Source organism: Cydia fagiglandana, chromosome 3, assembly GCF_963556715.1.
Source record: "Cydia fagiglandana chromosome 3, ilCydFagi1.1, whole genome shotgun sequence".
Lineage (NCBI taxonomy): Eukaryota > Metazoa > Arthropoda > Insecta > Lepidoptera > Tortricidae > Cydia > Cydia fagiglandana.
Window position 1 is genome coordinate 4,181,992 of NC_085934.1, and position 26,310 is coordinate 4,208,301.

The following is a 26,310-nucleotide window of genomic DNA, read 5'->3' on the forward strand; positions in this document are numbered from 1 at the left end:
GCGGCAGGATTGCGCAATCCTCGAGTTCCTCGAGCAATCGCAACGCCGTACGTGAACGCCGAGAAAACGCAACACCGCGATTCAACACAGCGATAAAGCGACGACGCCATTAATCCGTTTCTTGTTTGAACAATTTAATTTGCCGTGTTAGTAAATTACTTGTGTCTCGTGTATTGGTGTATAAAAGTAGTGTAGCATTGTTTAGTGCTTATAAAGTGTAGTGATTGTTTAAAGCATTTTATACAGAATTGTAAAAATGTCAGACACCGAATAGAAAGAGGCAATAGCCGCGCGTGGTCGCGCCAAAGGGTCAATTACACGTTTAAAAAACAGCTTTGACCGAGAAGCGCTCATAAATTCGCCGATAGAGTTAGTGCTAGCAAAGAAAACTAGGCTTCTAGAGACCTTTCGTGAATATGAGCGCCTCACTAGCAAGGTTGCCTCGCTTTTTTCCTCCCCACCAGCTACTCTCGCCACCGATGACGAGGAGGTTGAAGACAACTACATTTTATTGTTAGCTCAGCTAGAAAGTATAATAAATGTCATCCGCCTGAGAGACAACCCTCCTCAAGCGAGCCCTAGCGTAAGTGTCAAGTCGGAGAACCTCAAGCTGCCTCGAGTCGTCATAAAAACATTCACAGGTAAATACACAGAATATTACGAATTTTCAAACATATTCACAGCCATGATCGACAAGTGTACTTCCTTTTCAGCGGTGCAGAAGCTGTATTATCTTAAAGGTTTTTTAAGTGATGAACCACTCGATTTAATAAAAAATCTGCCATTAGAAGACAACAGCTACCCAGAAGCACTGCGCTTACTGAAGGAACGATACGATAATAAAGTTCGAATTACGCAAGAACATGTTAATGCACTACTAGATATGCCTACAATCACGCGATCTAATGTCACTAATTTACGAAATTTCATTTCAGTTGTCAAACAGCACCTTGCTGCTCTGCAAAACCTGGGTGAGCCGGTAGATAAGTGGGATGCCATAATCATTTGCATCCTATCTAAGAAGATTGACCTGCCTACCTACAGAGCATTTCAACTGGAGCGAGATAAGAATGTGTCGCCCACGGTAAAGGAATTCCTAGGATATGTTGAAAAACGTGCCCTAGCATTTGAAAACACTGACGTGAAGGGGCCTTCGCAGAGCTTTGTCAGCCGTCCTGAGGCTGCACAAGCAAAGCTGTCAGCGCATCAGCCTCAACGGCAATGTGTATACTGTAAGTGTGCACACAGATTATATAATTGCCCGAGTTTTAATTTAGCTTCCATTCATAAACGCATGGAGTTCGCTTCAACAAACAACTTGTGTAAGATTTGTTTGTCGCAACATAAGCGCAAATGCAAATTTCATTTTCGGTGTAAGGTGTGCAAGCTACAGCACAATAGCTTATTGCATCAAGACAAACCTACTCCTTCTGTAACTTTGTCTGCAACAAGGAATAGGGCCCATAATATAGTTTTGCCTTCTGCTCGTGTCAAGCTGATTACTAAGTCAGGGCGAGTAATATATTGCAAGGCATTGTTAGATGGTTGCTCACAGGCATCGTTCATTACACAGAAGATTGTGGATAAATTGGGATTACCGATGCAAAATACTAGTTCTAAAATAACTGGTATCAATAATGCCAAGCATGCGATTGACAAATGTATAAACCTTGATGTGCATTCTGCTGTTTATCCATTCAAAATAAATGTCAATTGCAAGGTTGTTGAAAAAATAACAACGAAGTTGCCACAGATTCCTATTAACAAGTCGCACATTACATTGCCTACTAACTGCAAACTAGCCGATGAGAATTTTAATAAGCATGGTGATGTGGATTTGCTGCTAGATGCTGGTGTCTTCTTTCAGATTCTTCTGACGCAGACGAAGAATAATGGAGACCAAGCAACCAAACAGCCTATCGTGACTGCGGGCACTCCAAGTACTTCCGCACCGAGCCTTACAACCTCGAGTGCTGCAGCTTCGAGTACTTCAATAGCATGCGCCGCTACGCCACAAGGTCCGACACTAGTGCAGACATCATTTGGCGTGATCATCGGTGGTCGACTGCAGCTGCCTGCAAGAAAAAAGTCCAAGCAGGTAATATCTTTGCTTTGTACGGAATGCAATGAATATCAAAGCGACTTGTCAAATGCTTTTGGGGAAACTAAAAAGGTGCCTGAAATTTTCCTAGATAAAATACCAGAGCAAGACTATTGCGAAAAACCTTTTAGGGAATCTACAAAGCTAGCAGATAATAAATATGAGGTCTCACAGCCCAATAAGTTCCCTTTAGAGCAAGAAGTCAACTCTGAGTTAGGAAAACCTTCTCACCGGGCACTCAATGGATTTCTCAATCTAGAAAAGAGGTTGCATGTGCCACAGAATCAAACTCTTTTCACAAAATATCATGATGGGCATGGGCAATTAATCCTGCATAATGAAGATTGTATATTTTCAGAATATTCACCTCTGCCCACCGAGCTACCTGAACTGAAAGCTGATCATACCAGTACTCTGTGCCTTACAACCACAGTGCACAACCCTGATCTCTTTAAAATAATAAAAAAGTTCTGTACTATAGCAAAAATGACTCGTGTTCTTGCATATATCCTTAGGTTTTGCAATAATGTCAAACCAACTTCTCAGAACCTTAAGGACTTAACTATAGTCAAACATGAGAAAGCTCAATTCCTTTCATCACTTATTACCCATAATTCATTATTCCTTTTACCAGTTTACGGTACTACAAAATGCAATGTGCATTCAATTCTGCTACATGTTGTTTATTACTTTATTTGTTTACTTAAAGAAAATTGTAACGCAATGTCTGCATACCTACTTATTCAACGTGGAAATCTTTTGTAAAATGTCATAAAATATGTGCGATAAAACTGAGTCGATGACGGTTTTATGGCGTTAGATTAACTAAGCTTTTGTGACATACAAAACAAAATCACTCACTTGTATTTTTCTACGTTTTATTGTTTTATTTGACATTACGACAATAGGCAGTACGAACAGATGTAGTGTATTAGTATTTTATACAATCGTGATATAATAGAGAGCTTTTCAGTCGAGTACCGTGTTTAGGCAACGAAGTTTGCTGAGTTGCCTAATTCAGGTACGAGATTGAAAAGCTTGATTATATCACTATTGTATACAATACTTTTTCTATGAGTTAACAATAGTTATTTGTACAACAAGAGATCAAAGTTTGATATTTCTTCGAGTGATTATTTTGAGTCCCGTGCAAGCGAAAGATTCTATAATAGATTCACGAGTGTAGCGAGTGAATCTAATTTAGAATCTTGAGCGTAGTAAGCGATTCAAAAGCGCACGAGATGTAAATAACTTTGATCTCGTGTAGTACACAAAATTTTTCACCCTAAGCAGTGAGAACATACTAGAGGGACAGAGATAATAGAACCCAAGTATATCGAACTTGTATTAGACCCCGCAAGTTGAAATGACATTTGACTATAAAGGTCACGTGAATGACATTTTGTCTCACTCAGTGAGCAAAATCGCATTTTGCTCACTCATTTTTTATCACTCAGTGAGCAAAATGCGATTTTGCTCACTGAGTGAGACAAAATGACTCAGTGAGCAAAATCGCATTTTGCTCACTGTTTTTAAGCAGCAAAGTACCCTTGTTCGAGCTGCTGAGGTGAAAAAATATTTTCCATCTTATTTTCTCGGAAACGTTCGTATTTGTCGTGCTACTTCAGTCAACCTCATTTGTACTTTTTGTACCGAGACTGACTGAAATAGCAAGACACGTTCGTACGTTTCCATGAAAATACGATGGAAAGTAATGCACTACAAATATCTGTACGCTGGATAGTAATCACTTTTACTGGTCACTTTCTTTGGAAATTTCATAACAACAAATTTTGATCGAGTTGTACCCCGTTGAGATTGATCTTTGGAGTATTTTTTACCAAGTGAGCGAAAAGCGCGAGCGAATTGTCTTCGTTTCAGCTTTCGCAAAAATGCTTTCGAATGTGCGGCTGTCTGGCTTTTCTCCTCTACAGGATATATTTCTCCACCGATTCACGTGAAATTTTGTGAGAACATGTATGTTCGAAAATTATATAGATTTTTTTGTCGATTGAGCTTTTGGAAATCTTTCAAATGCTGAGCCTTGGAGGTTCGCGAAGTCTACATCACACAGTATAAAAATGGGAAAGTGTATGATGGTTTGTTTGTCATAATTATACAAAACAATAATCTATGTCAAGTATATAAACCATAAGATTTTGTATTTATTATAAAAATGTTTAGCTTCTGTGAAGGGTCGCAGTGCTGATTCCAACCTAGTTTAGGTTAGAACTGCTTCTTTTCTGGCAGCTTTCCATTTGTCGTCGTCGTTTCCTTCTGTTATAGAGGTAGTTTATTTCGAAACCTCAACCTGGACACAACTGCTACTATGTAGACCTACTAAACTTATTTATTTATGCAAAATTTAAAAATACTAAGGAAGAATATATAGTAAAAAATCGGTTAATATCCCCAATAAAACTGGTATAGTCAAAGTCGGATTTACAGTGCTAGATTAAGATAACGAGCAAATATAAATAGCGTGGCGCCGACACAACGGGCACCACTTGCAAATCATTTCCTATCAAAATGTTGTGGCGTGCTCTGGTCGTGACAGTGGTAGTAGCGTCAGTGTGTGCCTTCCCGCGTAGCGGTCATATAACGTCCTCTGATGTTGTAAGTTCTATATTACGTACTTATACATCTTCAGGGAAGAGTGAAAATGATACAACTTTTAACTAGTGCGCTAAGGCTTTAGGTTTGTTGTGATTACCCGTAAGGTGTTGTTACTAACCATTAAAAGAAAATGGTCTGATGACTACCGCGGATTCTTGATTGTCCGGTATTAAAATAATCTAGGGATCTAGGGAATAGTGTAACTGTAAAGGCTAATGAATTAATGAGCTGCAACCCTGGGCTGGTCGTTATGTGAGATAAAGGTCAATCGCTATTTAATTAAAAAAAATACAAATACCATGAATTTTTCATCTTCTGAGTATCTTCTAGGAAAAGTTTATTAAATAGTGGGGAGACATTCTGATGATTACATATTTGTCAACTGAGACATTAAAAGGCTTCGATATAAGTTGACCCAGTTAGGACCTGAATAAAAAATTAACTGTCTGAATTTTTCAACACTATAATTTCTCAATATTTCAACACTAACACATCATTAACGCATTTTTATTAATACAAGCCGACTCCGACTTACAAGAAAAGACGTTTTAAATGTTTTGTTACAAATTAAGAGCAAATTCTTTTTCATCTCTCCTATTCGGAAAGTTTACCTTTCATAGGCAGATAACCGGGTGGAAAATTGCATTTCCCACCCTAGGGTGGAAAGTAATTTTTTTTTAAATTTTTACTTCGAGCAACGGCTAACAGCAATATATGCCATATTAAAGCTCTCATATCAGCTTCCGCATGGCTGAAATTGGCGCCGTTTACATTTTCAAGTGATTCGAGTGACTTAAAGTTATGTGGTTTACCTATAAATCTGTTCATAATTTGTTCTAAAGAATTATACTTACCAATAATAAACCTACATTTCTTGTGTTTAACTTTCCTCATAGTCGAAATGAAAAGTAGAGTGTTTAACTCGGGTAAAAGTAACCATCTCACCCTCGAACTATCGGCGCTCTCTCTTCGTTCGAGCGCCAAAATATCTCGGGTGAAATGGTTCACTTTCCACCCTTGGTTAACAATCTACTATTTAATAAAGTTGTATTGTTAAGTGGGTATGTGACAATGAAAATATAACTGGTTTTCGAATCCTCAAAGAAACCCTCAGATTTCCCGCTAACTCAGCAAACTACTTATTTAAAATGTAAATGTCGCCTAATATTAAACTTGAGAAGCAATACAAAGTAATGGGCATCTGGATTTTATCGTCCCAAATTAAAATCTTGAAATTGTCTCCCGGAACGATTCTATGGTCCCTGAGCTAATCTACCGGAAAATTAAATAGGTAATGAATTTATGGGACCTATGCTGAACATGTTTGAAGACGAAGATATTTACGGAAAGTATTGTAATAATTACAGGACGTTGAAAATGGTCTGAATAGCTTCGAGGAAAAAGGATGGTACGGCCGTGCCTCTTTGTTTTGCTCGACTGGGCGTTTTTTGCAAGGTTTTTTTTGTAAAAGTCGTGTAAAGCAATTTTTCCATAAAGCAAGCCATTTTACCCCACATTAGAATATTTGTCTATGAAAAATAAAACAGGCGAAGTGCGTGCCGGACCACGGACAATGGAGTGTTCCGTACTTTAATAAAATAAGACAAAACAATAAGCTTCCACACAAAAGAACGCGTTTCGTTCTTTTGTTAGGGAAGCAGTTTTTCGGTAGAAAAACAAGAACTGTGCACTGATTAATGATTATGTTGAAAGTAATTTTCTGGACTATTATTCTTGAATCCGCAGTTAAGTACAAAGTTAAGAAACGGAGTAGATAGCCATTATTTTGCGACTTTGTTTAAACCTAATCAACTCCCCCGTTACCAAAATTTTGAGATATACATACGCTGAGATGCAATATATTTTTTGTTTCTTAAAGGTTTATTTTGGACAAACTATCTTTCAACTTATCCGGTGCGTCTCGTAACATTAAATATGATAACATTTTTTTTTCTGTCCTATCCTGTCCTGGATATAATGGCATCCATCTTTCCCAGATCAACCAAATAATCTCCGAGGGTTACCCCGCGGAGTTGCACCAAGTGACCACAGCGGACGGCTACATCCTGGGCGTGCACCGTATACCCTATGGGAAGGACGGGCCCTCTGAAGGAAGGAGGCCCGTTGTCTTTGTGATGCATGGCCTCATGGGTGCATCGACCAACTTCATTTTCTTGGGAAAGGAGTATGGAATAGGTAAGTTTTACAGAAAATTGTGACGCTTCTCTTTTTTAGAACATAATCGTAAACGCACTGTAAAAAATGACATTAAAAAAGACATTTACCGTTAAGGGTCATTTCTTTTCGTATAAAATCGCATACTTCGGTAGTAGGCATTTAAGGGAGTGCCACAAGGAAGTATTCTAGGGCTCTTTTTTCATCTTCGGATTTATAGTTCCTGTATTATAGATACACTTCACAGGTACCCGCATGCGTCAGGGCAAACAATTATAACCGTGACAATCGCCTATAATGACTTATCAGACAAGGGCTCGGCCGTTCTCGTGTTTTTATCGTACATTCTGACTGTCGTAAATCACGCAATAAGTAGGATCAATTTATGAAACAAGGTTTTTATCCATATTTACTTTGATTATTTATTTTTACGAGTGACACAGCAATTTATTTTACTTATGGCTCTTTTTATCTTTAGGTACCTATTAAATTAAATCAGTTCTGACAAAGTTTTTCACGAAATTAAAGTTCCACTATGTTTTGTAGCTTAGGCCTTTGTTGATTTTGGTTCAGGTGTTTAGTGAAATGAAAATTAAGTTATTGCGATAAAATGTAAACATTGTATATTGTCTTTTCACATCACCTAATTAGATTTTTCTTCCCTGCTAGGAGGGATCAAAGTGGCACTTTTCTGTTCATCGACTGTCGAGGATAATATACGAGTAATAAGGTTTTATATGTTATTTATACTTTTTATACATTTTGTTGTCTATGTCTTTATGGTTTTTGTTTTTACCTTTTGTTTTAATACAGTTGTCATTAAATGCTCTGGTGAATGCTGGCATTTTCGTTGCTCCCGATTTTTGTAGCTGTCGAAGTGTATAATTTTCCTGGATTCCGGGACATCGACATTAAATTTCATTGCCAGTATAAAATACTAATATAATTAACAATGAACATCGTATGTACAGCCTGGCAACACTAAGATTTTTTTTTTATTTTCCTCATAGTTGATGAGAAAAGCAGTATGTGTCACACGGTTTCAAAATTATTTCTTTAATTATTTCTTGGGCGTTAACACTTGAATCCCTCATACGCTCAGGATTCAATGTACGGCCTTGACGGAAATATATCATTTTGATCCCTTGTAACAGAAACTACTATTAAAGTGTGTTGACTCATTTTCTAACAATCCAATCATCCCTTTATCAACTTATTATTCAAGTTATTTAACATTTGCTTAATTATATAATCTTATCTTACAGCACACCTAAATAGATTGTCATTTTTATGTCTAGACATCTTACTTAGTGTCATATTATCTAAAGTTGCCAAAATTAAGTAACGATAACCGGCATAATTACGAGGTTAAATACGACTAATTAAGTGATATGGATAAATCACGGAAATGATTACAAACTGCAATCAGTAGATACCACGATTTTTTTAGGACAACTGTAACCAAAAAATGCATGTTGTTTTCTTATAGTCAATCTTATAATATCGGAAGTAAATGTGTATATAACTTCCTTCTTTAAGCCATTTTAGTGTCAAAAATAACATGTGAATGTGAGTCTAAAACTAAATGAAAATTACAACTACAGTATATTTTGAAAGCCATTTTGAGATAACTTTAATAGATGTATGGACAATATGCATGGACATATGTTAAGAAAGTCTACACAGATCGTTAATGTTAGTATATTTTGTTTAAAATCTGGATACTCATATTTTGTTATCCAGACTCAAGAGGACCCAATTCTGATTCATAAACCAAAAGCCTACTTTGTAATAGCTTTAAATCTGTACTCTTTTCTGTAAGCAATGTCACCAGATTTGTGTTATAAGCTCAGCTGCGTTGTAATTGACAATATTTTGTAAAATTCCAGCTTATAACCTGGCCGATGCCGGGTATGACGTGTGGATGGGCAACGCTCGTGGCAACGTCTTCTCGCGCCAGCACGTATCCCTCAATCCCGACGACAACCAGCAAAAGTCCGAATTCTTCGACTTCAGCTGGGAAGAGATCGCGATGATCGACGTTCCGACCATGGTCGACTACGCTTTGGCAGTCACTGGGAAAAAAACTTTACACTATGTTGGCCACTCTCAGGGAGGCACTTCGTTCTTGGTGCTGAACTCTATGAAACCCGAATATAATGAAAAGTTTGTGTCGGCTCATCTATTGGCTGGTGTGGGATATATGAACAACTTCCCTAACAGCGAACTGAGGATAGCGGCGCAGATGACTTCAGTTCTTTATGTAAGTTGTCTACCAGTATTAATTTCAATTAATGGTTTAAAATTCTTACGCTAGAAGTCTATAAAGCAAGCTGAGGCGAGAAATGATTGGAAGATTCATAAACTTGGATCGAGACTTTGGTTGTTAATTTGGTTCGAGATACTATTTATTGCCTGCATTCAATAATCTCCATAGTACAGGGATAATGTTCTTACTAGTACTTGTCATTAGTACACAATTAATTTCATTTTCAAGCATTCAATACTTATTGCAAATTAAAACTGTGTTTAATACATCGAATATTTAAATTCAACATCATGTTGATATCCCACGTGTGATTAATTCCTTATTAAATTCCACAGACTATGGCAAGATCAATGGGTCTGGTAGAAATAAGGTCACTGGATGACATACCTGGAAACTTCGTCGGTCGATCAGGACATTCTCGCACTGACTACTGCTTTGGTGATATCGTCTACAAGGAGTATTGCAACATGCTTGGACTTAATAGAATTATGGTGAGTTTATTAAGACGAATAACTCATGTTTTCGAATAGTACCTACTTCTAAATGTATATCAGTGTTTTCATGATTTTAAGTGTATGCTGTTCAAAGATTCTGTTTTCAAATGTATTTATTAAGTAAGACTAAGACCCCACGGTCAAGTTTATACACAGAATTGGTACCTATACATAGTATACACTCAGTTTGCGTTCACCTGAACACAAGAAGAGCCTGATCTATTTATTGTTCTTTAGGCTAGTCTATAAAATCGAGTTTATTTCTGCGCCCTTCAAAATGGCTTTAGTGATATAACTACAGGTATTTAGATAAACAGATACATACTGATTCTGATACATTTCCTGCTTGATTAAATGATTAATCTTATTGTTGTTGATAAAAAAAACGTGCAAAGCATAGAGATATGAAACTCTTACAATTATTATTGTAGGTCTAAAATGACACATTATCAGTTCATGTGTTTAACCGGAGTTATATTTTTAGGGTGACACTGACACGGAAGGCCTAGGCGTTGGTGGCGCCTCTCTCAAGCAGTTCGCTCACTACGGTCAGAACATCAGGGACAAGACCTTCAGACGCTGGGACCACGGCATCCTCTCCAACCGCCTGATCTACGGCGAGTTCAACCCTCCCGCTTACGACCTTGGTCGCATCACTGTTCCCGTCACAATGCACTACACCGTCAGCGATGTGTTGCTTGATGAGCAGGATGTTCTTGCGATGGTTCGCGATTTGCCCAGCGCACTAGCTAGGAAGGTAGCAAGGGAAACCTTCTCCCATGTGGATTTCGTCCAAGCTGCTGATGTTAAGGAGCTGGTAACGAACTATATGATCGATAGGCTTAACCTAGTCGAAAGTACGTTGGCGGGGTTGGAATGATTTTGTAAATATAGATTGTTATTGGAAATGTACGTGTAAATATGATATGTCCTGGAGACAGTTTTAGTCTATGAACGATCCATTTGCAAGATGTTTATGGTTAATTTCCAACAGCTGGTACGAGATTTGTGTGTGTTTTTATTAATTCAGCGACAGCTCTTTTGAATTAAACTGTAATATCGTGTAGCATAAGTTTTATCTTGTTTTACTGAAAAAAAAAATGAGAACAACTGTCCTGGTGACACAATAAATAATAAGTAATAAACAAAAACTTAAGAATTATACATTTACTTTTCCTTATATACCTGTTATGATTATCATGTCTTTATATAGCAATTATTTAACATCAAATCTGGCTATTATTTTTCTAGAAATAGAAAAAAAAATCCTAGAAGTTAACCTTTCGTATGTGTGTAGTGGCCTAAAGCCTAAGCTAAAGGGTGAAAACTGAAATTAAATTTTCTGAAGATCCCCAAACTTGTCAAGTAGGAAATAATACTTGGCATGCGGTCATGGTTATAGACGAAACTTATGAAGAAGAAATGAAGAAATCCAATGATGTTACTGCTGTTATGCGTGGTAGGTAGGGCATAGTAGAACTTAGGCCGTAAAAACACGGACCCGAATTCACGAAATGCAACAACTATGAAGTAGTAACAACAGCGTTAAGGTCCAATAAATTTTACTGCCAAAACTTTAGTACAGTCCGGCTTGCAACGAAGTAAATATAACGTTTTACTGCCAAAACAGATGTCCGTAACAAATTCGTAGCTTGCGTTCAGCGTAATATAAGATAGGAGGTGACACTAAAAGTGAAAACAGTTGCAATATAAAATTTTACGAGTAAAGGCAAAAACTAGAAATAGTCATTTCGTAACAAACAAAATGATTGAGATTGATGATAATAACTAGTATATACGAAAAGAGAACAGTCGTAGAATGTATGTACTCCTTGCGCACGTACTCAATTACAATATACTCAATTAGAATTTCGTTAAAGTATTTTAAAACCGAGTATTCTCAAATGATCAAATGATGATGAAATTGTGGCTTTTTAGTACATTTTTTTACAATCAACGTTTTGTTACCTTGATTTCAACGATAGAGGTAAGGTAAACGTACTAGTGCTCGACATGCTAATGCCCAATAGATGACACCTTGCTGTCACCTCTATTGACAATGACTTAAGTTTCAAGATGACATGTACTGGGACCGCGTCGAGCACCAGTACGTTTATTTTACAAGAACATGAGTATGATTTTTAATAGTCACATGATTCGAAATGAAATAGCGTCAAATAATCATTTTCAAGTTGAAGCAATGAAACACTTCAGAATCGTTTAATATTTTTAATTTTTTTAATACCTACTATGTTCAACTTTTGTAAAAGTATTATTTCATGGAGGAATTGGGATCTTCTGAATAAGCAATTCCGTACCCATTTATTTGATGGCAATTTTCGTGTAATGAATCCGTCACTCAAAGTAAACTATTTTTCATATTTATTTTAATACTTTATCAATATTTTCTTCATAATGCACGCCTTAGGTGCTCTCTACAGCGGTGTCTTTCATGTTCTTTTTTATTACACGCACAAAAGCATACGACAGCGATGGCTAAAATGATTAATAGGATAGAAATCCATGCCCACTTGTATTCCATTAAAATTCCAAGTAAATCTGATGAGAATGATGAGTTATCCTCCTTACAAAGATTCGGACTCCTGTAATAACAACAATTATAAAAAACAATAATATTAAATGGTTAGGGAAAAAATATGTTTAATCACGGCTTTTCTCACGAGTTATCGAGACCCAACTCGAGTCAACGAATCAGTACGCCATAGAAAGGCTTTGACGAGTAAAGCAGACGCAGGTGTTTATATTTAAAATAGTGTAAACCCTTGTGTTAAGATTCACAATTTAATATAATCAATGTGTTTAAAAAGTGTTCTTGTCCGTCTTCCTTGGACAGCGTTGCGATACAACGAGGAAATGCCGCCAGCATCCTTGGTACAATGCCTCAAGGGTCTATTCTAGATTCAGGCTAGTTATTAATTTGGTCCAGTATTTGTACCTCTGTGAATTTATCATATAAATAAATGATTTTCAATTCATGATAAATAACAACCTAAAGAAATAAAAATAACACTGACCTCTCTAATTCATCAATAATGCCAGCATATACATTTTCCATGGCATCAGGACCCATAATGAAATCTTCATGTTTAAAACTAGTTCTTTTTACTTCAATGGCCTCAGCATTAGCCATGTCACTAGCCATATTAGCGATGTCTTTAGGACTTACAAATTCATCATTAGGTGCATAGATTATTTTAGTTGGGACAGTGACAAGACCTAAATCATAATTGGGAGGTGTTGAGTTTCTGTATCTTTTTAAATTGGTAAACTCTCCGCTGTCCCATCGACTAAAGGTTCCTGATTTGACGTTTTGAGCCAAATGAAACAGTGGTCCGAGAGAACCACCCCTTGTGTCATCTACGTTATTGTTGACAGTTTTTAACCCCTGAAAATAAAGGTCATTTTATTACAGTTGTATTGTACAATACATTTTTTTTTATTTGTGCATTTATGTTATTTCTACTCAGAATCACGAGCTCTTTCAATCCCGATAGAATAAAAAACTATGATATAAACTTACCGGCTATGGGGCGTTTATCTGCTCACCGTGAGTGTAACGTTACTTGTGATTCTGGTAAGTTGCTTTATGCTTTACTTTGCTTAGATGATTTTATGTTGATTAGCCACAAAATTGTTCGTAACATTAAACCCATTACATTATCTAGTTTTATTTCATACCGAAAATAGAACATAACACCAAACTACTTGCGTCAGCATTTGTCAACTTCTTACCATGACTTTCTGTATGTTTAATTGTTTGCAAATATTGCTGTAACTCTTGTTCCCGAGGCAATCTTCTGGCGAGAACAGTGCGTCATCGTCCTTATATGGAAATATTTCGCGTATTCCATTTTCAACACTTGTTTTCTATAAAAATAAAATTTAACAACTATAGTATAGATGCAAATCTTGCTCGCTTAATACACTATGGTAACACTCCAAAGGTAAAGTATTTAATACTCACAAATATATCATCTGATCTTTTTGCCTCCGCTTTAAGTATATCATTAGGAAAATATCTATGGTATCCAAGTGGAGCAAATAAATAGGCCGTTGCAAATTTACTATTATAATCTGGTTTTAAAGAATTCAGTGCCAAAAAAGATGTACCACCTAGCGAATGGCCAATGTAAATCAGCTTCTTATGTGTAGTCATACTTAGAATAAAATCTACAGTAGCTGCGATATCGAGTGTGCCTATTTCTTCGTAACTATAGCTAAAGTAACGGTTTACATCATGTTCATTTATTTCTGGCTCGTATAGCAGGTGTACTCGATTGTATTTGCTAGCACGCGTATTAGCCAGCCATACGTCGTATCCCAAATTTTGAAGTTTTAATGCTGAAATAAATAAATTCAAACGTTGATAGTCAGACCAAGCCTGCAGAGATTTTGACAGCACACGTAGTGCAAGAGTTATTTATACGTTTAGAAGTTTTACGTTTAAAATAACACCCGCACTACGTGTGCTATCAAAATCTCTGCAGATTTTTCTTGGTCTAACTCTACCTAAGGCTTTCAAGGAACCGTTTGTTTAGAACAAACTGTAGTACATTGTACGATTGAGTTCACAAACATTTCAAAAATATACTTTATTGTCAGTGTCTTAAAGGCGTGTAAATATATTTTTGGCTTGTCAAAATAAATACTCACCTAGAGATTGATCTTTATCTTGTTCAAAAAATGTGTCAGAAGATTGAAACAAACCGTGAACCAGTAATACGGGACATTTTTCCGTGTGCACTTCCGGATGTTCAAAGATCATTCTAAACGTCGACAGCACATGTCCATCGCATGTTATCACAAAATATTCATTCAAGAACCTTCCTTTAAACCCTCTAAGTTCTATTCTGTTTGACGATGAATTCTGTAAGTACGAGACGAATGAAAGCATGAAAATATTATTAGTTGAAGGTGTCTTGGATGTCTAAACTTCAAATGCTGAGCATCTCCAACAAGAGCCTCTCACGATTCTCGTATTATTTTTAAGTTAATTATTACTTACCGTTATCACGTTAAGTAATAATTAACCAATAAAGACTGTTTTGGTGACAAACACAACACTTAACTACTATTCATTCAATTAAAATTGTTAGGGACCAACAATCAATATTACGCTTATAAAATCATATAGGTACATCATTTACACCAAATAACGGTTAAATCTAGTAAATCTTGTGAAACAGCAGAGTACCTACAATAAGGTACAAATAGATGCATCTATCATTATGTCGATAATGATAATATATGGAAAGTAATAAAACAGAAAAAAATGAAAGTAATAAAACAGAAAGAAACACGAAGAGTTGCAACTCGCAACCCGAAATTGTATAGCATCTTACAGTTCTTACACTTGTGGCATTCAATGATACTAGATTCTCGTGTCTCTTGAATCTCCTCGTGTTTATTTTAAAAGGGATTCCTCTATTTCCAATACACGTTGTATCGTCTTTCGCTCTAGCTTCATCTGCACCACATAATAAAATAATTTTAGGAAACATAATCAATAATATGACTACACAAAACTTCAATGCCATTATGGTGGTTGCCACTCCGCAATCCTTAGTTCACTAATCGTTAAATGAAGTTATCTTTGAATCAGTCATTCATTACCACGAATAATGAAGAGTTAAGACTTTTCTCATTATGTTTTAATTACGTTCTTAATTAGTCATCGAGTTTGGTGAGCCGATAATCAAAAGTTACAATTTAACGAACATAAAATCCTCTTCAACTACTGCTTATTAGGTGGCTCTTCAACTAGATATTATATTAAGCTCTTAATGCCGTATGCCGTATGCCAGATAACTTATGGGCTAAATCAACTACCAACTCTTCTTCTTCTGTCAGCATGACCCAACGACCAATTGGGCCCCACAAAATCGAATTCGAGGTCGCGGCTAACCACAACGGCGTTGGCGAGATGACCTCGACGCCTTTGACAAGCACTGGTGGGAGACGGGTTCAGACCGGGATATGTGGAAAGGGAGGAGAGAGGCCTTTGCTCTGCAGTGGGACACTCGAGGCTCATATAAATAAATAAAAATAACCCACTGAGTATTAGGAAATAAAACAGACTTTACAAAACAGTACCTACACCATCATTTTATGGGTTTAATTAGCAGTTCCATTTCGCCATATGGCCATTCCGAGAGAATGCACGAGCTATTTAATAAAAAAAAATCTATTTTTTTAAAGTCCTCGCGGGTTAATTTATAGCAATGCTTGGAATATATTGCGTAAAGCATTGTCCTGACTGATGTGTAACTTTGAAAATCAGATTTTAATTTCCTACCTCTGCAGTTTCATCAACTCTTATTTAAAAATGCCTTTAAATATTTATACATATATTCATTTAGTTTTTCTCAAAGTGTATTCCTTGTCTCTGTTATATAATCATTGGAATCTATGTATTATCGTCAACTGCCCATAGTTAAATACTATCAACAATGACTTGCTGGTTATTAAAACAATGTATCATTCGAATATAATATACTTTTATTCTTCTTCTTCCTCGCGTTATCCCGGCATTTCGCCACGGCTCATGAGAGCCTGGGGTCCGCTTGACAACTAATCCCATGATTTGACGTAGGCACTAGTTTTTACGAAAGCGACTGCCATCTGACCTTCCAACCCAGAGGGTAAACTAGGCCTTATTGGGATTAGTCCGGTTTCCTCACGATGTTTTCCTTCACCGAAAAGCGACTGGTAAATATCAAATGATATTTCGTACATAAGTTCCGAAAAACTTCTTGGTACGAGCCGGGGTTTGAACCCGCGACCTCCAGATTGCAAGTCGCACGCTCTCACCGCTAGGCCACCAGCGCTTCTACAATATACTTTCTATAATATCTATAATATACTTTTATTGACGTTAAATAATTAAGTACAAAACAAGCTGGTTAAAAGAAACAACAACACGAGAATAAAAACATTAGTTGTCTTACAGGAACGTTAAGTTTTAAGAGGTTTTTTGGCACCATCTTTCTTTTTTTCTATTTCATGATACAAATGACACTATAATATTGCATCATATCGAAATTAGGTATGTGTCTCTTCGCATCATGATTGTCAATATATTACATAATTTTAATAAAATGTCTCTCTCAATAAGGATCGTCATGTATAAAGAAAATAACGAGTGTGAAGTTAGCAGCCTAAAGTAAGCTGCCTAAGATAACCCGGCCAAATAAAGAAGTCGAGATTTATGAATTATACAAAACAGTAAAATATACCATTTCAAGGTCAAGGATAAACTTCAATAAGCAAATAATGACTTTTCTGATGTCCTAGCCAAATGTGTGAGATAAAATGTGAAAATATTGCAACAATAACATAGGCAGCTAACTTCACAAAATTACATCCTTACAAATACGAACCAATTTCCACATGAAGCTGTCTAGATTACACATTGTGTTTGGAACCATTAGAACCGCCTTGTTACCAGTTATAAACGAGGTAAGTTTCATAAACTTTCAAAGAAAACTACTAGCCCAAACTGACTGAAATTACATATCTGCCTAAGTAAAAATGTCAATTTTCTGGAATTTCCACATGAAGGTGTCTAGATTACACTTTGTGTTTAGTACAATTAGAACCGCCTTCTTACCAGTTATAAACGAGGTAAGTTTCATAAACTTTCAAAGAAAACTACTAGCCCAAACTGACTGAAAATACATATCTGCCTAAGTAAAGATGACAATTTTCTGGAATTTCCACATGAAGCTGTCTAGATTACACTTTGTAGTTATTACCATTGAAACCGCCTTGTTACCAGTTATAAACGAAGTAAGTTTCATAAACTTTCAAAGAAAACTACTAGCCCAAACTGACTGAAAATACATATCTGCCTAAGTAAAAATGACAATTTTCTGGAATTTCCACATGAAGGTGTCTAGATTACACTTTGTGTTTAGTACAATTAGAACCGCCTTCTTACCAGTTATAAACGAGGTAAGTTTCATAAACTTTCAAAGAAAACTACTAGCCCAAACTGACTGAAAATACATATCTGCCTAAGTAAAGATGACAATTTTCTGGAATTTCCACATGAAGCTGTCTAGATTACACTTTGTAGTTATTACCATTGAAACCGCCTTGTTGCCAGTTATAAACAAAGTAAGTTTCATAAACTTTCAAAGAAAACTACTAGCCCAAACTGACTGAAAATACATATCTGCCTAAGTAAAAATGACAATTTTCTGGAATTTCCACATGAAGCTGTCTAGATTACACTTTGTATTTAGTACAATTAGAACCGCCTTGTTACCAGTTATAAACAAAGTAAGTTTCATAAACTTTCAAAGAAAACTACTAGCCCAAACTGACTGAAAATACATATCTGCCTAAGTAAAGATGACAATTTTCTGGAATTTCCACATGAAGCTGTCTAGATTACACTTTGTAGTTATTACCATTGAAACCGCCTTGTTGCCAGTTATAAACAAAGTAAGTTTCATAAACTTTCAAAGAAAACTACTAGCCCAAACTGACTGAAAATACATATCTGCCTAAGTAAAAATGACAATTTTCTGGAATTTCCACATGAAGCTGTCTAGATTACACTTTGTATTTAGTACAATTAGAACCGCCTTGTTACCAGTTATAAACGAAATAAGTTTCATAAACTTTCAAAGAAAACTACTAGCCCAAACTGACTGAAATTACATATCTGCCTAAGTAAAAATGACAATTTTCTGGAATTTCCACATGAAGGTGTCTAGATTACACTTTGTGTTTAGTACAATTAGAACCGCCTTCTTACCAGTTATAAACGAGGTAAGTTTCATAAACTTTCAAAGAAAACTACTAGCCCAAACTGACTGAAAATACATATCTGCCTAAGTAAAAATGACAATTTTCTGGAATTTCCACATGAAGGTGTCTAGATTACACTTTGTGTTTAGTACAGTTAGAACCGCCTTATTACCAGTTATAAACGAGGTAAGTTTCATAAACTTTCAAAGAAAACTACTAGCCCAAACTGACTGAAAATACATATCTGCCTAAGTAAAGATGACAATTTTCTGGAATTTCCACATGAAGCTGTCTAGATTACACTTTGTAGTTATTACCATTGAAACCGCCTTGTTACCAGTTATAAACGAAGTAAGTTTCATAAACTTTCAAAGAAAACTACTAGCCCAAACTGACTGAAAATACATATCTGCCTAAGTAAAAATGACAATTTTCTGGAATTTCCACATGAAGGTGTCTAGATTACACTTTGTGGTTAGTACCATTAGAACCGCCTTGTTACCAGTTATAAACGAAGTAAGTTTCACAAACTTTCAAAGAAAACTACTAGCCCAAACTTACTGAAAATACATATCTGCCTAAGTAAAAATGACAATTTACTGGAATTTCCACATGAAGCTGTCTAGATTACACTTTGTAGTTAGTACCATTAGAACCGCCTTGTTACCAGTTATAAACGAGGTAAGTTTCATAAACTTTCAAAGAAAACTACTAGCCCAAACTGACTGAAAATACATATCTGCCTAAGTAAAAATGACAATTTTCTGGAATTTCCACATGAAGGTGTCTAGATTACACTTTGTGTTTAGTACAATTAGAACCGCCTTCTTACCAGTTATAAACGAGGTAAGTTTCATAAACTTTGAAAGAAAACTACTAGCCCAAACTAGACATGTGCGCCGCGCCGCCGCGCCGCCGCCGCCGACGATTTTTCCACGCCGCCGCCGCCGATAAATTTGACCGGCGTATAATCGGCGTGGGAAATTTTGATACCTATCGTGTCTTATTCCATGTTGCGTAGTGAATAGATAGTGTCAGAGGTATAATTTAAAGATCCTTATGCTTTTACGCTTATTATTTGCCAGTGAACCAAATTAGCATCATTTTTGTCGTTGCGGTGTTAGCTGTAATATCGATTTAGCGTTAATTTAAACTAGATCTAGTTTCTGGATCTCAGGTTATTATGTATTTGATATTTTATCGCACAGCTTTTTTGTAGAGCGCATTTTGTATTACGTCAATAATCTCGTGATTGTCTATTTAATCAGTGAAGTCAAGAAAATAGCAAGTTCATACCCTAGGACATAAACATGCTATTTTCTTCTTAGAATCTCCAGCAAGTTGTCACCACGGTTATAATTGCTGATTTTATGATTTCTCGTGTGATGCTGGTGACACGTATAAGGAATTATTTATGATTTGATTTATTTGCCAAATAACTATTATAAAATTTCATTTAAAATTACCTTCATACGATCGATTATCAGCTTCCTTTACTTAACAATATAAATTTCAATCAAAATTATGAAATTCAGGTTAAAGCTTCGTAATAAGCTATACCTAAACAATTATACCTAGGTACTTATAGGAACTTAAATCACCAAGTATCATCACTAAGCTAGCAGTAAAGAAAACAAAGTATAGATGGTCAAGCAAAACTTGTCAGTAGAAAAAGGCGCGAAATTCAAATTTTCTATGGGACGATAACCCTTCGCGCCTACATTTTTCAAATTTGCCACCTTTTTCTACTGACATGATCTGCTTGACCAAGTATAGACCTTAATATTCTATGGAATATGGAAACGGGACACTTCAAATACATTCTGTTGAGCGAATCTGAATCAACCTGTCAGAGACGTTTACTTTCGAAAACGATGACATCTTTATTCTAACATACATTTGTGTTAAACTTCAGCTCAGACAAATATAAAGTATGTAGTTCATCATAACTTCGTAACAAATCCTAGGTGAGGCGACAGCGGCTGGGAAAGTCAATATCTATAGATTTAAGACTTAACTGATAAAGAATTTTGCTTGTGTTTTATTTGTATTCCGCCTACAAAGTAAGTAAAAATATTGCCTAAAATGTAGCGTTTTAAAATATCTTTGTTTTAATATTTAAACATGCCGTTAGTAACCGTTAGGTTCGTATTGGTAATAAATGGTTGCCGAGTGACATGATGGGATATAATTTTCGGCAATAAAAAGAAAACACACATCGCTCCTTGAGAAACATAACGTCATTATCCAAAAAATGGGGTTTTTGAGTTAATAACGCCATCTAGCTCGTATGATCGTAACGCACGCAATACGAAGACACCTATCGCCCTAGCTCTATTAGAACCGCCAGAGGGCGCTAATGTCGTTATGGCGAATAGAGGGAATAGGTGCCCGTCTCATAGGAACAATGTCATTAAAGGGAAGTAAATTGTATTTTTTTGCTTAGTGACGGTTTTCTATGAGATTCAATGGTAAGTACGCCAATTTACATAAGAAATAGTGTATCTATACGTACTATGTCACTTTAAACTTATAATATGGTATCAAAATCAAAACTCAATTTAAAGCAATATCGTACTTTTCCCTTTAAGGACACTTGTACTTTTGAATTTCATAGAATAGAATAACGTTTTGAAATAAGTAAAGTGACATTATACCTATAATGACGGTTTTGCTTAAAACTTAAAGCCATAATGCTGACTAAAAATAAAAACGTACTGTTCTTTTACTTTAAGTGACATTGTGATTTTAAGAAGCTGACAGAAGTTTTAGCAGGTCGATCGTCATTATCTGTGTAGTGTCAATATGCTAGCTTAGTTCACCATAGCGACAGTTGGCATGCTTAAGTGAAAAATGTCGTTTTAAGCTTAAAGCCACTACAACTGGTACAGAACGCTTATAACGGTGTGGTTAATGAATGTCATTCGTTGTTTAATGTCACTGTGTTGTATTTTTTCTATAAGGTTCATAATAGAGTTGTATTATGGGTACCTACTAGACGACTATTTATAATTAGATAGATATAGCCACATTACGAGCCCTATTGATCTAACTGTGGAACTAGGTTGGTATGTGTAAGATTCCCATATTTATTAATTATAATATAATATTATTTATGTGTTGTGTGATACTTTTTCATTCATCATAATTAGCAAGTTATTTTTGTGATGTCTGTTATGTTCCAATTTTATTTCTGACAAGGTGACACAAAACACACATTAATTATTGTTATCACTAGGTAGGTACTTACCTATTAATTACCCATAAAACTATTGTTCTCTTACAGTAGAAAATGTCTCAATGTGTCTTGAATGACAAAAAAGTTTAAAGCTATTTTAATAAAGTTAATACTACCGTTTTAGTTGAAACTGTTAATAAAGATAATACTTATGATGATGAAGAATTCGTACCTCCTTCAGAAGAGCTAGTTCTAATAACGTAATGTGTCGCTTGTGAGTTTTTTGTTGTTTTTCCGGGTTGGTTTAATTTTGCTACTGGCTGTTTCTAAAATATTTATAATGTTGTTATTTTGAATTTGAACTTCTGAATGTGTATTTGTGGTAGGTATCTCTTCTTGTAAGGTGTCAAAATTACTTCGTAATTCTAAGTTAAACTGATCGTGGTTACAAATAAGAGTGTGTTTCTGTTTAGGTGTTTTGCCTATTTATGAATTAATTGCTTACGGTGGATTTAAGTCTTAAACTTTATTTTTGCTCTCACGGGTCTGTGATCGGAACTAAATTTAAACCTAGTGATGTACCTAATACCTACATAAATAAATATCTAATTAAACTTTTGTCAGATGAAAATATTATTATATAAGTAGTCGATTTCGTGTGTGATATTCCGCCAGGCGAAGTCCAGGTCCAGCGACGTTGAAGTTTTTTTGAGAAAGAAAGAATTACTTATCTACGTTCATGTTTCGACCAAAGGCAAATGGAATAGACCTAGAACTACGGTCGTTTCTGCTGCCAAGGCCATATGTGGTCCGACTATGTATGTGTGCTTGATCTGACTTCACCAAGGACAATGGTCCATGTTTCCTGCTTTTCATCAGTAGATTTATTTAGAGGGTCATAATCTCGTAATACTCTTCAATCTTATCATCGCAATGTGTAGATGTTGATGCGTAGGCTTTGATTGCGGTTAAGGTAGGTATATAGCTTTGGGATTTGGGATATGCTTAACGTCAACACAGCCACCTTGTCGGAGTAATTTGATAATCCGACAATGTTGTCCTGCCACTTCTTTTTGACGACAAAGCGTGTGGGTATCTTCCGCCGGGTAGTTTCAAAGTAGCGCCAATAACAGAAAAGCTAACGGAAAAACTTCTGAGGTGGTACGGTCATGTACAGAGGCGTCCTGTAGACTACATGGTTAAGGTAGCGCTCGATATTTCAACGACGAAGCGAGGACGTCGAAGACCACCTGCTACCTGGCTGACGACGGTTCAGCGAAACCTGAAAGACCTCAATATAGACGCCGACGTTGCACTCAATCGTGCAGAATGGAGGAAAAGAACAGGGAAGGCCGACCCCAAGTAAATGAGAACAAGGCCTAGCAGGATGATGATGACTTGGGTATCTTTCGCCCGGGGATTCTTAGCACCACTTTTACAGGGTACTTAGCGCAGTAACGAGGAGTCGTACATGTCAAATGAGATTGGGCCATAAGCCCACCATGCTGGTTCAGTGCGGGTTGGTGGAACGCCAGAGGCTTGTTTGGTATTCCACAGGGTGACCACGTGCAGGAGAGGCTGGTCTGGGGTCCGTTACATGACATTCGGGCCCCTTGCATCGCACCCCCCAAATATTATCCTCCCCTTTCTTTATTTACTTTGGTAATTTCTGATCGTAAAAATATAGCCAAACAAAACAAGCTAAGAATACTCTAGTTTTAAAGAAAAACTAGTCATATTTGCTAATTTTTTAAGACTGAAAGTCGCTTACTTTAGTAAATATTAATTAACATCCATGTAAAATGATTCTATTTGCGCTTTTTCTTTGAAATAAACGTTAAGTTATATCAAATAACTGGATATAGTGTCACTGTTCCATAAATTGAATCAATATTGCGAAGTCGTCATGTGACATTAAGCAAAACTAAACGGAATAGTGACATTACAATTTTCTTTTAATTGAATTATCTTAGAAATTAAACAAAAAAAACACAGTTTACTCAAATGACTCACAAGATTAGTTCAAAATCTAACAAAATATAGCAAAAAACTCTTTCTTTTATCTCTAGTACGGCAGTTTTAGACGTTTGAAGATTTCGAAAATTTTAAAGCTCTGTACCCAAAAAACACGTTTTTCGCTTAATGACACTGTGTTTCTCAAGGAGCGACATAATTTGTTTTGGATAGCCTAGTAAATACTCAGAAGGCTTTAATGTAGAGTTTCTGCAGCCACGTTCTCATGCAGTATCAAAAATTATGCCACGCCGATTTCACGCGGATCACGCCGCCGCCGCCGGTCAAAAAATCATCGGACGCCGCCGCCGATGATTTTGCCATCGGCGCACACCTTTCAAAGAAAACTACTAGCCCAAACTGACTGAAAATACATATCTGCCTAAGTAAAAATGACAATTTTCTGGAATTTCCACATGAAGGTGTCTAAATTCAAAAGTCATGAAATTCCAGAAAATTGTCATTTTTACTTAGGCAGATATGTATTTTCAGTCAGTTTGGGCTAGTAGTTTTCTTTGAAAGTTTATGAAACTTACCTCGTTTATAACTGGTAAGAAGGCGGTTCTAATTGTACTAAACACAAAGTGTAATCTAGACACCTTCATGTGGAAATTCCAGAAAATTGTCATTTTTACTTAGGCAGATATGTAATTTCAGTCAGTTTGGGCTAGTAGTTTTCTTTGAAAGTTTATGAAACTTATTTCGTTTATAACTGGTAACAAGGCGGTTCTAATTGTACTAAATACAAAGTGTAATCTAGACAGCTTCATGTGGAAATTCCAGAAAATTGTCATTTTTACTTAGGCAGATATGTATTTTCAGTCAGTTTGGGCTAGTAGTTTTCTTTGAAAGTTTATGAAACTTACTTTGTTTATAACTGGCAACAAGGCGGTTTCAATGGTAATAACTACAAAGTGTAATCTAGACAGCTTCATGTGGAAATTCCAGAAAATTGTCATCTTTACTTAGGCAGATATGTATTTTCAGTCAGTTTGGGCTAGTAGTTTTCTTTGAAAGTTTATGAAACTTACTTTGTTTATAACTGGTAACAAGGCGGTTTCAATGGTAATAACTACAAAGTGTAATCTAGACAGCTTCATGTGGAAATTCCAGAAAATTGTCATTTTTACTTAGGCAGATATGTATTTTCAGTCAGTTTGGGCTAGTAGTTTTCTTTGAAAGTTTATGAAACTTACTTTGTTTATAACTGGTAACAAGGCGGTTTCAATGGTAATAACTACAAAGTGTAATCTAGACAGCTTCATGTGGAAATTCCAGAAAATTGTCATCTTTACTTAGGCAGATATGTATTTTCAGTCAGTTTGGGCTAGTGGTTTTCTTTGAAAATTTATGAAACTTACCTCGTTTATAACTGGTAAGAAGGCGGTTCTAATTGTACTAAACACAAAGTGTAATCTAGACACCTTCATGTGGAAATTCCAGAAAATTGACATTTTTACTTAGGCAGATATGTATTTTCAGTCAGTTTGGGCTAGTATTTTTCTTTGAAAATTTATGAAACTTACCTCGTTTATAACTGGTAAGAAGGCGGTTCTAATTGTACTAAACACAAAGTGTAATCTAGACACCTTCATGTGGAAATTCCAGAAAATTGACATTTTTACTTAGGCAGATATGTTTTTCAGTCAGTTTGGGCTAGTAGTTTTCTTTCAAAGTTTATGAAATTTACCTCGTTTATAAGTGGTAACATGGCGGTTCTAATTATACTAAACACAAAGTGTAATCTAGACACCTTCATGTGGAAATTCCAGAAAATTGTCATTTTTACTTAGGCAGATCTGTATTTTCAGTCAGTTTGGGCTAGTAGTTTTCTTTGAAAGTTTATGAAACTTACTTCGTTTATAACTGGTAACAAGGCGGTTTCAATGGTAATAACTACAAAGTGTAATCTAGACAGCTTCATGTGGAAATTCCAGAAAATTGTCATCTTTACTTAGGCAGATATGTATTTTCAGTCAGTTTGGGCTAGTAGTTTTCTTTGAAAGTTTATGAAACTTACCTCGTTTATAACTGGTAAGAAGGTGGTTCTAATTGTACTAAACACAAATTGTAATCTAGACACCTTCATGTGGACATTCCAGAAAATTTTCATTTTTACTTAGGCAGATATGTATTTTCAGTCAGTTTGGGCTAGTAGTTTTCTTTGAAAATTTATGAAACTTACCTCGTTTATAACTGGTAAGAAGGCGGTTCTAATTGTACTAAACACAAAGTGTAATCTAGACACCTTCATGTGGAAATACCAGATAATTGTCATTTTTACTTAGGCAGATATGTATTTTCAGTCAGTTTGGACTAGTAGTTTTCTTTGAAATTTTATGAAACTTACTTCGTTTTTAACTGGTAACAAGGCGGTTCTAATGGTAATAACTACAAAGTGTAATCTAGACAGCTTCATGTGGAAATTCCAGAAAATTGACATCTTTACTTAGGCAGATATGTATTTTCAGTCAGTTTGGGCTAGTAGTTTTCTTTGAAAGTTTATGAAACTTACTTCGTTTATAACTGGTAACAAGGCGGTTTCAATGGTAATAACTACAAAGTGTAATCTAGACAGCTTCATGTGGAAATTCCAGAAAATTGTCATCTTTACTTAGGCAGATATGTATTTTCAGTCAGTTTGGGCTAGTAGTTTTCTTTGAAAGTTTATGAAACTTACCTCGTT

General features: G+C 35.9%; 3 protein-coding genes across 3 annotated transcripts in view; 1 reads left to right on the forward strand and 2 right to left on the reverse strand.

The window, feature by feature from the left end:
- The window catches only part of LOC134679907 (syndecan), a 572,242-nt gene that overhangs the window by 237,568 nt on the left and 308,364 nt on the right, over positions 1-26,310 (reverse strand). The gene's annotated exons all lie outside the window — the stretch shown is intronic.
- LOC134680507 (lipase 3-like) lies at positions 4,586-10,699 on the forward strand. Its single transcript, XM_063539632.1, has 5 exons — positions 4,586-4,717; positions 6,715-6,913; positions 8,782-9,155; positions 9,497-9,652; positions 10,140-10,699. Exons 1-5 carry the CDS (start codon positions 4,631-4,633, stop codon positions 10,533-10,535), a joined length of 1,212 nt encoding a protein of 403 aa, XP_063395702.1. The 5' UTR covers positions 4,586-4,630; the 3' UTR covers positions 10,536-10,699.
- LOC134680508 (lipase 1-like) lies at positions 12,066-15,227 on the reverse strand. The gene is made up of 6 exons (XM_063539633.1): positions 15,019-15,227; positions 14,330-14,543; positions 13,641-14,017; positions 13,409-13,543; positions 12,691-13,061; positions 12,066-12,258 (listed from the first exon to the last, which is right to left on the reverse strand). Exons 1-6 carry the CDS (start codon positions 15,211-15,213, stop codon positions 12,066-12,068), a joined length of 1,485 nt encoding a protein of 494 aa, XP_063395703.1. The 5' UTR covers positions 15,214-15,227.

What these genes read in the sequence shown, in the direction of transcription:
- LOC134680507 (XM_063539632.1), top strand. Translation starts at nt 4,631, where the DNA reads ATGTTGTGGCGTGCTCTGGTCGTGACAGTGGTAGTAGCGTCAGTGTGT. An exon ending in AGATGACTTCAGTTCTTTAT is followed by an intron (nt 9,156 to 9,496) that starts GTAAGTTGTCTA and finishes TAAATTCCACAG; the next exon opens with ACTATGGCAAGATCAATGGG. An exon ending in TTGGACTTAATAGAATTATG is followed by an intron (nt 9,653 to 10,139) that starts GTGAGTTTATTA and finishes TTATATTTTTAG; the next exon opens with GGTGACACTGACACGGAAGG.
- LOC134680508 (XM_063539633.1), bottom strand. Translation starts at nt 15,213, where the DNA reads ATGGCATTGAAGTTTTGTGTAGTCATATTATTGATTATGTTTCCTAAA. An exon ending in AAAGATCAGATGATATATTT is followed by an intron (nt 13,544 to 13,640) that starts GTGAGTATTAAA and finishes TTATTTTTATAG; the next exon opens with AAAACAAGTGTTGAAAATGG. An exon ending in ATTATTGATGAATTAGAGAG is followed by an intron (nt 12,259 to 12,690) that starts GTCAGTGTTATT and finishes TTGTTATTACAG; the next exon opens with GAGTCCGAATCTTTGTAAGG.